The following is a 12,451-nucleotide window of genomic DNA, read 5'->3' on the forward strand; positions in this document are numbered from 1 at the left end:
ACGGGCACACTGAGAGGAAGACGCGGCGCCGTTTGTTGGGAATCTCACCGCGCGACAGTGCACGGCACGGCAGGCTTTGGGGAAGTCGAATCCGCGCTTCCCACCTGTATATCACCGGACGCACGCGTGGCGGAGAAGCGGAAGATTATGGCGACGTTGGGACCGGAGTCGGCTCGCCCTCCCCTCGCCCAGCTCGGATCTCCCCCGTCTAACCAGCCTCACGTCGGCTGCGCGAACCTGCCTCCCAACCGGGGCTTGGAGCGCGCGCTGGAGGAGGCGGCGGCCAGCGGTGTGCTGAACCTCAGCTGCCGCAAGCTGAAGGAGTTTCCCCGGACCGCGGCCAACCACGACCTGAGCGATACGGTGGAGGCAGGTACGGTGCTCTCCGCGTTGTTGTTTCTGAAGTGAAAGGGTCCCGAGAGGTGCCACTAGTAGCAGGACTGCGGCGCTGGAGAAAACCGTTTGCTGCTTTACTTGCTGCGGTGACGTTTCCGTTATTCATAATGAACCCAGACATGTTTACACCTGAAGCTGCAAGGAGAGATAGAAGGCGTGTGTGTTTTGGTCCTATGTGCATTTGCAACTTTTGCAGTTGTCCAATGAGTCAACACACCGATTTAAGCCTCGTAATTAATGACCTCGTGGTGAAATGACTGAAGGTCCTGCAGAAGGTTTATGCAAAACAGCAGTGGACGTGGGCACTGGTTGCTAACAGCGGGCCTTGAGTGGAAATCCCCTCCACTTCCTTCCTTTTTTTTTTTTTTGTCCATGTCCAGTTGTAAACAAGCACGGGAGGCATCAGGGACCCACACAGCGTCAGATTGTTCTGAAAACAGCTGCTTCTGTGCACAAGTTCACGTGTACCAAGCAGTTCTCCCCAAAAAATTATTAGTTGCATTTTTTCTGCAAAGCTGCTCCCGTTGATCCTGAAGACGTGTCTCCAGCTTCATATTCAGATATATTTGAAGGGACGCACCGACCCACTTTTCTCACTCCCAATATCGATGTCTGAGGTTCATCGGCTGATACTGATCTGATGCAGAAAAAAATCGGTTCGAAACTAAAATGTTTCTTTTTTTTTTCAACAGACATACATGTGTTGAATTGCATGTTTGTTGGATACCTCTGCACAAGAAAAGCACACTTAAATCCACCCATTGCTTCACAAGTTTGGTCCAACATCCAATGTAAAACAAATAACAAGGAAACTGACTAAAACAATAGGTTTTAGTCAGGGCTACTTTGGTCAAAAGTGTAAAAAAATAAACTGCAACAAACCTTCTTCTTTCAAATGGTTTGCTGCATTTAAAGAAAATCGTTTGTTTCAAATTGGGCACATTGCCACCGATAACTAATCTAGAATTTTTTTCCGATACTGATATTAGTATCGGATCGCTGCATCTCTACATATTTAGCCTTGTGAAAGATATTCACACCTTTTTGAACTCATCCATGTTATTTTTCTCATCACTTTAAATTAGTGAAAATTTTGCAAAACAACTGAGATTTTAGGCAAAACGTCCTTTTGCATCTCGCCACAGACTCGCAACTGGATTTAGTTCTGGACTTTGACTAGGCCGTTCTGACACATGAATATGCTTTGTTCTAAACCATTCCATATGTTTAGTGCCATTGAGACACTTGTTTTGTATTGGATCAGCCTCGAGGGGTTACTGGTGTGATCTTTGGGGTCAAAGGGCACTGTGTTGGTAGGAATGGGCATTTATCATATGATTTATCATTTAACGTGATACATCTATCATATGAATTTCAGTTTGTTGTTGTCATGATAAATTCCATTTAATTCTGTTTAAATCCTTCAAAATCATCTGTGTTGACATTTTTTAAACATATACAATTCATTTCAATGAGAATATTAATAGATATCAATAAGTTTAAAAAAATGATTAAATGCGGTTACTGTGCGCAGTTTAGTGTCACAAATCAGACTTTTTTATATGCGACTAAAGTAAAGTATTGCACATGGGAATGTTTTCCTGGAGCAGTGTTCGTGTTGGAGGGGTTATAATTGGTGTGACACACAGTCATAACCAGACTGTTACCAAAAAAAGGAGTAATAAATAGTTGTTATCACTTTTAGCATTTTTGCAATAGTACAACAACATGTTGCAATCAATCAAATTTTATTTGTATAGCACATTTCAGCAGCAAGGCATTTCAAAGGGCTTTACATCATATCAAATAAAACTTTAAGTCCATGTCACCCGATCTTATGTGTTGGTAGGCCTGTCACAATAAGCAATAAATCAATTAATCACATGATAAATGGAAACAAATTCAAGCATATCCATTTGCATAGTTGTTTACCTTTTTTCTCTCTTTCTGTTTCTCCTGAAACCTGAATGACAAAAGTCTTCAGTCTGGTGCTTCGGTCTCAACTACACTGTTATTTGTATTGTAGGACCATTTTATTTATAAGAACGCCATAATTCATTTTATTTGTTGTTTTTATTAATTTATTTTGGATATTTAAAATATCTCCCAGATTCAGTGTTAAGCATTCAATGGAATTTAAAGTTTATTGAATATTGAGACCCTCTAATTGAATTATTATGCCTTTACCTTCATATTACTTGAAAATAGTCCGAAAACAACAATATTAATGTTTATCGCAGTAACTTCTGGGACAATTTATCGTCCTGCAGAATTTGTGATTGTGACAGGCCTATGTGCTGGTGAGCCGGGATTAATGTGCAAAGACGAAAATTACTAATCTCGAGTTAGAGGCTTCTGCAGAAATTACTGTGATACAGACTGCTACAGGAAATCCTCCCTACACTGCCATCAGCATCAATAATGTTTTTCTTTTGTCTTTATTTTTATAACTGAATTTAGCTTCATCTAGTAACTAGCGAGCAGAAATAACTTTTCTCAAGATTAACTCAACAAAGCAGGTCCTGCTTCCTCATTCTTTTTCTGCAAAGCAGAGCCTGTAAAGAATGGGGGAAGGAAAAAACCTGCAACAGCTCAGTCACAACATTGCCCTTTAAAAATCTTAGCTGCTTCAACATTTCCTGCAACATGTCCCATAACGCCGATTTGTTGCAATCCTGGTCAAAAACTCCTCACAGGAATTAAAAAAAAAAAAAAAAAAAAAAAAAGCAAAACAAAAAAACCCACACACATTCTAGTTGAATTTAAAAACAGATGTTGCTTTTCCGAGAAGCAAGACAAAATGAAATTCCTCTCCTCCCCTGGATGCGGTCCACTCCTCTCAGAGCTGCGCGGACCGCGCCGTCATCAGCTGTGGAGCGGCTCTGACTTTATCTCGGCGCTCTGAAACGAAGCGCGGCTTACGTAAGACCGTCACGGCTAATAACAGAAACAGGATGGAGACGTGGGGAGTTGAAGTAAAGCGGGTGAGAACGTGTCGACTGTGTTTTTATAGCTTAACCGGGTCGTTGTCTTGGTTAGAATTTTTTACGTGTCGGCTTTGTGCAGCAAATTTTCATCTGATATTTGCTTGTTTTCAGCTGCAGCAAAGAATGCATTGCTTTGTTGTTTTTTGTTTTTAATTACGGAGTCTTAACTCCGGATCAGACCGCACTGTAATTACTGACCTAAGTGCCAAGATTTGCTTGCAGGAAGCTTCCCTGCAGCGAGGCCTGATCCGGATCTCCCCCCGCCCCCACAAGCCGTCGTCCAGCATCTTGTGATGCCTCATTTCTCACAAACCGATGGGAAAGCTGAGCAGGGAAACATGTCGCCAAGCAGACTTCTGCAGCCTCCAGGGCGCAGACGCTCGCAGGCTTGGTGTAACTCACACCTAAACAGGAAAGAAAAGGTATGCGACTTGAAGCGAGGCCTGAGAAAAATGAGTGAAAATCTCTGATCACATGGCAACTGAGACCAACCCCCCCTCCTCTCACCCCACGCACCCGCCGACGAAACAAAATTAGCAGAGAAAGAGCAGAGTGAGTCACCGTGACCGACGGACACGTGGGGTTGGAGGGGACTCGTACTCACAGACCTACATGTATAGAGTTCAACTTTAGTGAGCAGAGAAGACGATGCAGCTCATGCATGCAACTGTCAGCAGCAACACAAGCCTCAGCTTGTCTGGAAACACGAAGTAGAGCTGGCAACTTTAAACGTTCCTCCCACTGAGTCCTTCTGATTAGCTGAAGGTGGGTTTTTACTCTGAACAAGCTTTGTGTGGTGGCTAGGTGGTCAAAACTGAAAGGAAGTGTGAAAATAAACTGTAGGAAAAAAAGAGGAGATATAACGTCTTTGTTTAGCTGCTGTTTGGCCTATTTCTTTATATAAATTATAATTACTAGGAAAACACCATATGAAAACTTGGTGTCATTATCCAGTATTGCTGTTACAGCCAATAACTGATTTACCCATATCGGTTATTGGGTAACCGATACCCAATAACCGATATGGGTAGATCGGTAATTGGGTAAAAATTAGGTTAAAGGCTAAAATGTTGTATTTTACCTTTTTACACAGTTACCGTGTTTAATATCATCTCAGTTTTTAAAACATGACTGACATTGGCTGATGCTAGAGGAGCAGAAAAAACGTAATTCTATAAAGAATTGAAATTCCTAATCATGGGATTACTGAATCGATTCAGAATGCTCAAAAATCAATTTTAAAATGCATTTTAGACATGCGTCGTATTTGAGTATACTGCACATCGCATTACGCGTCCACTCGCCCACCGTGTGTATTTTGAGTAATTCTTTGATTTTTTTTAAAATTTTTTTATTATTGTTATTTAAGAAAAAAACATCAAAGAATTACCAATTTGGTCGTGAATGCGACCTATTTTCTCAAAAGTGCAAACGAAAAAAAAGAGTTCATTGGAGAAAAAGTTTAAAGGTTAAGTGTCCAACACTGAAAGTCTCACATGAGGCCAAACAGACTGAGGCGAGAAGGCCAGCCTAGGCTAGGCTTGTCAGGGGATGAAGCAAGAAAATGAAAAGAAAGATTGGAATCTTTTTCTTCAACTTAAGCTCCGAACCGTCCAAACATTTTTTGCCAGCACTCTGATAGCTAGGCATCAACCTCTCAGGTTCTGTGCAGACATGGGCATCACGCCCTTTTCTAGTCAGATGGTCAAACTTCCTTATATTTCTCACAGTTGTGCTCATAAATTAAACACCCCGTCTGGTTGCGCCGTATTACACTGATGATATTTATGGGGTTATATTTGTGCCTCTAACCTGAGCGCTGTGAGACTTATGTGAACTTGTGTATATATATGTGAGAAAAAACAAAAATCACTCTGGTTCTCATGCTGCCACTCGGCCCAATGTCTGAGTTCACTTCTTAACAAAATATATGCAAATGGACCACTTAGAAACGGCTCCCTGGTTCTGATGCATTTTGAATTGAAACACTGAAAAAACACAACGCATCCATAAAATGCATTACATGCTGACATGAATACACTGCTCAACTGTTTCCTGTCAAAACTGCTATTCTAAAAAAGGTTTTAAAAAAGTAACAACATTTGGCTCATTAAATTACTTTAAGCCCTTTTTCAGTAAGCTACCTGTCTTGTACAGTTAAAATAAAGAACTGTATGTTTACTAGACTGTTAATCATTTACAAGTCAATACTGTTTTAATTTACAGTGGTTTAAAAAAAAGTTAACCTGTAAAACTGCAATATTAAATGCGATGTCTGTCAAATTTGGTTGCACCTTGCTTTTCTGCTAGTGCACCTAAGAAAAAAGATAAACACAAAGTGCAGCTACTGCAAAACATTAGTCTAGAGCTGTAAAAAAAATCTTGAAAACATTAATTAAAGAGACATTTTCAGATGTGATTTTCATACTGTGCAGCTTGACAAAGCTTTCCTAGTGTAATTCCTTGTCTAAGTGGTTCTTTCAGCAGTGTAGGATGCTGGGCCATCAGAGGGATCAGAGTGTGTAGAAAGGCTTGCTCTCTTGCCCTAAATGCACTGGACTTTCATCATGAAAAATTGAGGTCTTGAGATGGAGAAAACATGGAAATCCCTTCATGTCTGTTGGAGGAGCATTACTTGTACTTAGAAAGCGGACGTTCTGCTCCCAACCAAAACACCCGACTATATTTGGAACCTAAACGATCAAACCTCTTCAGAAAACCAGTTTTTGACATCACGAAAACCTCAAATTGCCTGTTTTTTGTCACGAAATGGGTTGGGTATGGAAAAACTGGGCCTTTTTCCCACCTGAAAGTCTGGTAGACTTATTTCAGTTGCAGCGCTGCTGTGGTTCACTTGCACACTGCACTATGTCAAACAAATAAAATCCTTTGAAAAACCTGTTCACCTCCTCATCTGTGGGGGCGCTGCACCAAGAACCGCTGAAGGAAATGACACAAAAACCTCAGAAGAAGACACTGAGCACAACTTCCTTCTTCACAAAATGGAAACAAAAATGGAGTGGCGTCGGATTTAAGATGTTGTTGGAGTTCTCTTTTGTTGTTGGTAAAAGACAACGATCAAGCCAGCGTTAGACTCTTGCATTTGTTTAGCTGGTATTTACCCAGAATGCCCTTTGTGGTGGTCCGCTTCCTGCTTTCGGAGCGACCTCCAGCCCGCTTAGCGTTGACATTCAAACTACTCCAGAATTCACTTCAACTAAACTTAGACATGGACCTTTAGAGGGACCAGAGATCTATGTTGTGGTCAGCATCAGAGTTGAATTACATTCACACCTCCCCAAATGAACCAGACTTTCTAGACAAACAAACTAGAGTTTGAATAAAATGAACCAAGCAGGGCTGGTGGGGATGCACATGTAGTATCATGTCATTAGCAGATGTAAACCCAGTTTAGTGACATAAAGTGTTAGTGGGTAGGCAGTCTGGAGGCCCTGAGGCTTCGGAGTTGCCAGAAACTCTTGAACTAGAAGGTATCAGTGGTGCCCAGGAACAGAGAGGTGTAGGGATGTGATTCCCAAAAGCTACCCGACCGGTAAGTCAGCTCCCACATGTGGTATCAGCGCAGGAGCAACTGCCACGCTGCTCAGATTATCATGTAAACAGGAGAGTTCTGGGGAAGTCCAATGATTCAGTCTGCCAGATAACCATCTTCAGGAAAACACCACTTTATGAATTAGTTTTAGTCTTGTTGTCTATTTCTGCTAAACATTCTTACACTTTTAATATTTTTGGGAACACATAAACCCCAGAGTTGAAAATGATCTGGACTTCAGAGCTAGTTATTCATTCTAACAAATCAGCTGCCGTAGGTTCCCTGGAGCTAAGTTTGACTCGTTTTACATTCCATTTGGGAGGTGAGCCCTAAATGCACTGTGAGCTCAGATCAGCTGTTTGTTTCGACAAAGATTACAGTCATCTCTGCATTTTCCCTCCAGATTTTACAAATTCAGCAGACTAGTTTGCAGATGCCGTGTTCGACCAGTCGTTCCTCTGAAATCCACTTTACATCCACTTCACCTGCAAATCATTCCTTCCCAGAGCTGCTGCAGAGGAATGGAAACAGAAACTACCAGATGATTTTCAGTTAACAGGGTCGCCTGCTGTTCAGTCATATGTACGATATGTTATTACTGTCAGTTCCTCTGAGCAGTCAGTAGTTATTTACAGTGTTAAAGTGTGTTTGTTTTTGTGTCATTTTGGAGACCATGTGAGTGTGTGTGTGTGTGTGTGTGTGTGTGTTCCCATTAGTACAGCCGGCAGTCTGTGTCCCACCACATTCGCAGCCCCAGACAATACAATACACACTTCTGCAGAGTTTGGCAGTTTTTCATTGGACACAGTGTCATTACAGTGTGTGTATGTGTTGATAGAGGCAATATCTGTTTTGTCTGTCTGTGGGACAGCTCAGTAGAGTTCACAGGCACCTAAAACACTGGGAAGATTCTCGAGTCCAGTTAAAGGTTTTCTGGTCTTTTCATACTTCCGTAGTGTATTGTGTTTATTTGTGTAGTACCATTTGTCATGCTGATGCACATAAATTACCCCAGGAACAAATGAAGCTACTGTAAAAGCGTTTGGTGTTAGGGGTGCACCAATTGTCTTGCTGATTACAAACCCTGACTTGCTAATACCGATTATTTTTTTTATGACAAAGTTGCTACGTTTGTAACAGTGGGGTGCCTATTGTTAACGACATACTACATACTAGACGTTACCCTGGTGGTGCATCTCTCCTGGCAGAGCAAAATGGGGCAGTGACTGATTTGTAGACCTTTGTAGAGGTGGGGAAGATCGATGGATGAATTTGGTTTGGCCGATATAAGTATCGGCCAATCATTGATCACCCAAACTTAAGGCCCATTTATCGGTGCACCACTTGCTATTTTGAGTGTGAGCATATCTGTGGCTTATACAAAAAAATCTTACAGTGTAGATGACAGTCTGATCCATTGAGAATGCATTCAGAAAAGAGACAGAAATACGCTGGTTTATATCTGTTTGAAGTATAATTGAGTTCTGTTTTTTTTGTTTGTTTTTTTAGTATCATTTACATCTGAACATTGTTCATTTCAACTACCATTTCAACTGGGGTAGTGCATCTTCATTGGTTGAAAGTATGTTAACGATCTTGAAGGGTGAGACAAAATAAAAAAGTGGAACTGATAGCAGTGCTCACTGGCAATAATCCAGTGACAGAAGTGATTCAGTTGCATTCTGGTCCTTTTTAGTTCACTCAGTCATACGGCATCATAAACCTACAACCAGCAGTTAGTGGTGTTGGACAGAAGCAGTAAGATGTCAACACTTTGTGTTTTTCATCTGTATGGACAGACGCCCAATGTGCGCCTGAGGCGGATAATCCTCCCATGAGTTCACCACCCTCACTTCTTCTGCCACACCGCTCGTCCTTCCCTTCCTTTTCCCTGCACACAGACGTGCGCGGACACAGGAAGCGGTGGAGTTTAAGGAATGCGTTGGATAGAGGAGGGGCTATCCGCTTCAGAGTTCCCGCCACACCTGAATGTAATGACAGCTGGCACGGAAACGAACACCCTTGGTAACTCACTTCCTCGTACAGCGCCGGTGAAAAGGTTAGACCCTCATTTGGAACCTGTAAGGTTGGATTTGAGCTGTTGTTTTTCCAAGTCACCAACCTCTATAATTGGAAGAATTAGGGGCACAAGATGACGTTCATATAGATTCTTTTTTAGTCATCGGAGATTAAAATGACATTTATAGGGCCAAAATCAATCAATTGATTAATCAATCAATCAAGTTTATTTGTAAGGCAGTTGTTTCTTTACATCATAAAACCGCAAAAATACAAAGTCATAGAACACCCAGTCAATAATTGAATCGCTAGATTTTGTCAAGTGCCATCGTTACACATCAGAATGTTGATTAATGTTTCATTGAGAATGTTTCAGAAGCAACTTGATCTCGTTGTCAGGATATTGGTAGGGTACATTTTGAGGGTGCAGGTGGCATGACGAAACACTTTTTAAAATGTAAAACAATGTAGAGCCAAAGTTACTAGGGATTTAGACTTTGTACGTGTATCTAAACGTTTCACCAGCCCTGTAGCTGCGCTGTAACCCAACTGCTTTGTTCTGCTTGTGGGTACAATTTATAGTCTGTAAGAAAATACCGACTGCTGGAGGTTTTCCCTTAGCATGCAGTGTGAGTTGGGACGTGTTGCCTGACCTTGACCTGTGACCTCATGATGATGATCTGTAGCGGTCCCTGTTGATTTCATCGTCACCTTAAACCTCTTCCTATTGATTTGTGCTCCTAGGGCCTGTAAGCGGGGGGAGGGTCGGCGGCTCATGCATAGCGAATGAAGCCGCTGAAGGAGCGGCTAATGGAGCGGGTAATGGCTTTTCCTCAGAGGAGAGAACAGCTACAGAGACACCAGACAGATGTGATCTCATCTGGATGAAGAAGAGACGAAACCTGAGAAGTCCTGTCAGACCGAACGGACTAAAGTGCCGAATCCATCTGTAACATTACAGCAAATGAAGACGGAAAATTATTTCGTCGGATGGCTGAAAGTGTTTTTCCTGTCTTTACTATTCGTCTTTCCAGTCAAAATTACAGAAGGAATTTGATTAAAACCAAGAATGTTTATCTTGGATCAACGCTAATGGCACTCATGGTGATTTGGAGTGTCATAAATATGCCCTTGTCCTATTTATCACAGATGAGTAGAAAAAAAATGAGGTGAAGGCCAAGATTCTGGCCCACTCCCCCCCGTCAAGTGACAGGAAATGGCCGCTCCCCATCTCATTGTTTTCAGGGGTCTACAGCGCAGATGTCTTCCTGTCAGACACACCAAAGATCTGCAGCTCAGGCCAGCCAAACACGCTTTTCATCGAGCAGGTCTGGCATCGGGATCACAGCAGCCTCATCGTCATTTATGCACATCAACGATGGGAACCGAAAGAGCCTCTATGCTAATCTGCTTTTAAATTTAACTGTAGCTATGCAACTTTAGCTAATTTGTATATTTAGCATGCCATGTTTAGTCACAGTAGTAATCATTTTCTGCAGGAGTAATGTTATCCTTAGGGCCTGGGAGGTACTGAACGATTCATGTTCTGACTTTCCCATGAGAGGATATTCCTCCAGTTAGACCCAGAGGAGTTATTTTTATGTGAGGTGAAAGATGTTTAAAAAGACTAACAGACAGAGTGCTCTTATTTGCGAACTTAAATGAACCCAGACTTGGAAGGCTGTGATTTGAAAGTCACAATTTCACACATAAAAACTCAAAAAAACACTTGGCTTGAACTAGCCTAGTCTGTTGTCTGAATTCAACTAGTTGGATGGATGGATGTCTTTAAGCTGAGGCGCTCACTGTTGTCCTCAACTGCAAATACAAAATAGATTTTTGCCACCTCAGACACTTGACGGAGATGCACAGTAAAAAGGTGAGGCCTTTCAAAGATGTTGTAAATTAAAATCTAATTGAAATAAAAAGAGCATTAACATGTTATCAGCTATGTTTTGCTTTTAATTTAATAATATGTAGGACCACAAACATCCAGTGATATTCATGAGAAAGCCAACTCTGGCAAGCCCTTTAATTAAACTTGGCGAAATAAAGGTTAAGCAATATCATGCTCTAGTTATTGTCATAAATATCTGTAGAGATAATCAAACACACACACACACCAAAAATTAAAAATATGGTTGATGTTTATTTGTTTTTTTAGCTGGATCAACACGCAAAACACTTATTTTTGTTTTTTGCCAAATCATAATGTTTATTTCTAATTCTTTACAGAAATTAGACTTTTTATACATAAATTGAACTACTACTAAAGGCTTTGTAGTTTTTGTTAAGAAAAAAAAGAAAATTTGGCGACCCTTGAGTACTTTCAATTAAAGATTTTTGGCCCCCGTCATTAAACTCCTAATAGTTTTGATTTTGTGTAAATTGCACTTGGGTGTAACAACACACCCAGTTCACATGATATTGGGTTTGAAAAAAAATAAAACAAGATGGAATCTTAGGATTTTGTGGAAATTGGTGTAAAGTTAACGTATAGTTAAAGTATAGTAAAGTTTTTGAATTTGCAGTCGGTGCAGAAAAATTGGCCCCGTTTTATTTTTCATGCTTGCCTCAGTCTACGACGGTCTTGACTCTGTAGTGAGCCCAGGGAGCTGGAGGAGCACTTTGCGCATAAACAAAGGGGATTATTGTAAATTTCAAAAGAAACACAGTTACGTCAGACACCATTTCATTCACAGGAGGAGTGGAGATGGTTGAGTACAAATACCTCAGTGTTCACCTGGAGGAGATGCTCAACAACTCTATACCTGATAGCAGCTCTAGTCGTCAGGCTTCACACATTCACACCGTGACAATGATGTCATCATACGCAACATTACATGTTTTGAACTTTTCCATCAGTGGATCTCTGCTTTCATATTCGGCCTATGTTTACGTGTGTCATTATGGCAGCGGCAGTGATGTGGTGAAGTCAAATCTTTTGTGTTTGGGCTTAAATTAGGTCTTACTCTTTGCAAAGACCAGCCAGTCTCTCTCCAGTTGCTCTGTGGAGCAGAAATACCGATGAACCAAGCACACATCAGACTTCTTTCACATGTATTGCTGCATTATTGGAGAAAACCCACAGATGTAAAGACTGAGCTACAGTTCACACCTGGCACAGGATCCTGTAGAACCCAGGTGATTGATTATCACCTGGATTATGCCAGAATCCATAATTCAATATTACTTGAAAATGGTCACAAAACAACAATATTGTTTATCGTGATAAGTCCTGGAACAGTTTTATCGTCCAGCCAACTTTCTTATCTGGCGCGGTTCAAATACATATCAGAATGCCAAGCTGACAGAAGTGGACTACAGTGCAAGGCATTATGGGTAAATACAAACTAAACAAACGTGCGTGTCTTGCGCTAGTGGGAGAAATGGCTCGTGATCTTTTGACAATGACAAAAATAGAAATCCTACCACCACTAAAATCTGACGTCATTTTATTCTTGCTTACATTTTGTTAAGAAGGAAGTTGTTCTGA

At 41.2% G+C, this 12,451-nt stretch overlaps 1 protein-coding gene across 6 annotated transcripts in view; it reads left to right on the forward strand.

The window, feature by feature from the left end:
- The window catches only part of lrch1 (leucine rich repeats and calponin homology domain containing 1), an 82,572-nt gene continuing 70,121 nt past the window's right edge, over positions 1-12,451 (forward strand). For all 6 annotated transcript variants that reach the window (XM_023337042.1, XM_023337044.1, XM_023337038.1 and 3 more), the window contains exon 1: positions 1-373. In XM_023337042.1, coding sequence (XP_023192810.1) covers positions 148-373 — 226 coding nt within the window. In that variant the 5' untranslated portion in view covers positions 1-147. The remainder of the gene's footprint in view (positions 374-12,451) is intronic.

This window comes from Xiphophorus maculatus, chromosome 7 (assembly GCF_002775205.1).
Source record: "Xiphophorus maculatus strain JP 163 A chromosome 7, X_maculatus-5.0-male, whole genome shotgun sequence".
Taxonomy (NCBI): domain Eukaryota; kingdom Metazoa; phylum Chordata; class Actinopteri; order Cyprinodontiformes; family Poeciliidae; genus Xiphophorus; species Xiphophorus maculatus.